Source organism: Lipotes vexillifer, unplaced genomic scaffold (assembly GCF_000442215.2).
Source record: "Lipotes vexillifer unplaced genomic scaffold, Lipotes_vexillifer_v1.1 scaffold98, whole genome shotgun sequence".
Lineage (NCBI taxonomy): Eukaryota > Metazoa > Chordata > Mammalia > Artiodactyla > Lipotidae > Lipotes > Lipotes vexillifer.
The window spans coordinates 2,106,108-2,107,338 of NW_006799611.1; the positions used below are offsets into that span (position 1 = coordinate 2,106,108).

At 64.3% G+C, this 1,231-nt stretch overlaps 1 protein-coding gene across 6 annotated transcripts in view; it reads left to right on the forward strand.

Annotated features, from left to right (window-relative positions):
* Positions 1 to 549: 549 nt before the first annotated feature.
* Positions 550 to 1,231, forward strand: part of DNM1 (dynamin 1) — a 45,190-nt gene continuing 44,508 nt past the window's right edge. For 5 of the 6 annotated variants that reach the window (XM_007471765.1, XM_007471763.1, XM_007471767.1 and 2 more), the window contains exon 1: positions 635 to 795. In XM_007471765.1, the coding sequence (XP_007471827.1) occupies positions 635 to 795 (161 nt within the window). Of the gene's footprint in view, positions 796 to 1,231 lie in introns of all 6 variants that reach the window. The other variant, XM_007471764.1, reaches the window with a different exon arrangement.

Genomic DNA, 1,231 nt, shown 5'->3' on the forward strand with positions numbered 1-1,231 from the left:
ATTGTTGTATCTCCAGCGCCTAGAACAGGGTCTGGCTTATAGTAGGTGCTCAGTAAATATTTGTTGAATTAATGTTCTATATCTTCTCCTTCTAGAAACAGGGAAACTGAGGCCCAAAGTCGGGAAGGGAAATGCCGGAGATAAATTAGTCACAACCTAGAGTAGAAGGTAGTGAGGGCAAGTGGAACTGAAGGTCAGGAGACTATGACCTTGGAGGAGGCCCATGTCTCCAAGCCTCAGTTTCCCCATCTGTACGATGGAGTGAGGCAGTCATGACCACTATCCGAGGGGCCTGGTACTAACGGTACCTAGTACCTAGGAGACCTTGACCATTTCCAGGAATTATGTCTGCGGTGCAGCATCCGCGCTTCCCCCAGACACGGCTCGAGCGCCCCAAAAGCCGCAGAAGGAGAAAACTACAGTCCCCATAGTGCCACGGGCGGCGCCTGCGCATGACTGCCGGCCCGGAGGGCTGCGGACGCCCTCTAGCGGCACTCTGACACCGTGCTCCGCTCCGATCCCCGAGGGGCGGGGGCCCGCGGCGCAGGCAGTCTGAGCGCGCGCTGCAGCGGCAGAGCCAAAGCCGGGAGCCCAAGCGGCCGCCGGATCGCAGCCCGTGGGGCCAGCCGCAACCATGGGCAACCGTGGCATGGAGGATCTAATCCCGCTGGTCAACCGGCTGCAGGATGCCTTCTCCGCCATCGGCCAGAACGCGGACCTCGACCTGCCGCAGATCGCCGTGGTGGGCGGCCAGAGCGCCGGCAAGAGCTCGGTGCTCGAGAATTTCGTAGGCAGGTAGGAGCGGCGCGCCCCTGAACTCGGACTCCCCCCGCCCGGGTCCTCCGGGCCTCGCTACCCGGCCCGGACGGCAGCCCCTGCTCAGGGGCGCAGCGCCCCCGGCTTGTCCGCAAACGTCAAGCCAGCGGCCGCGGGATCACGCCCCCCTCCTCCGCCCCATCCTTTGGGGAAGACAGCGAGACCCTGGCAAAGGGCTGTCCCCGCAACTCCCCTTGGGTACTGAGGGGCCTGCATTACTCAGCTCCTCCCTTCGGCTCTGGGGGTCTCTTGAGGCGGGCAGCATCCCTGGGGCAGTGCCCCCAACCCCAGGCCCTACGGGGGACAGCTCCCTCCTCTCATGGGAATTCCCGGCCCGTGGCAGGGGACCCCCCCCCCATAGCCCCTGGGAGAGGAGATAGCCCCGTGGGCATCGGGGAGCAGACGCAGCCTCCCC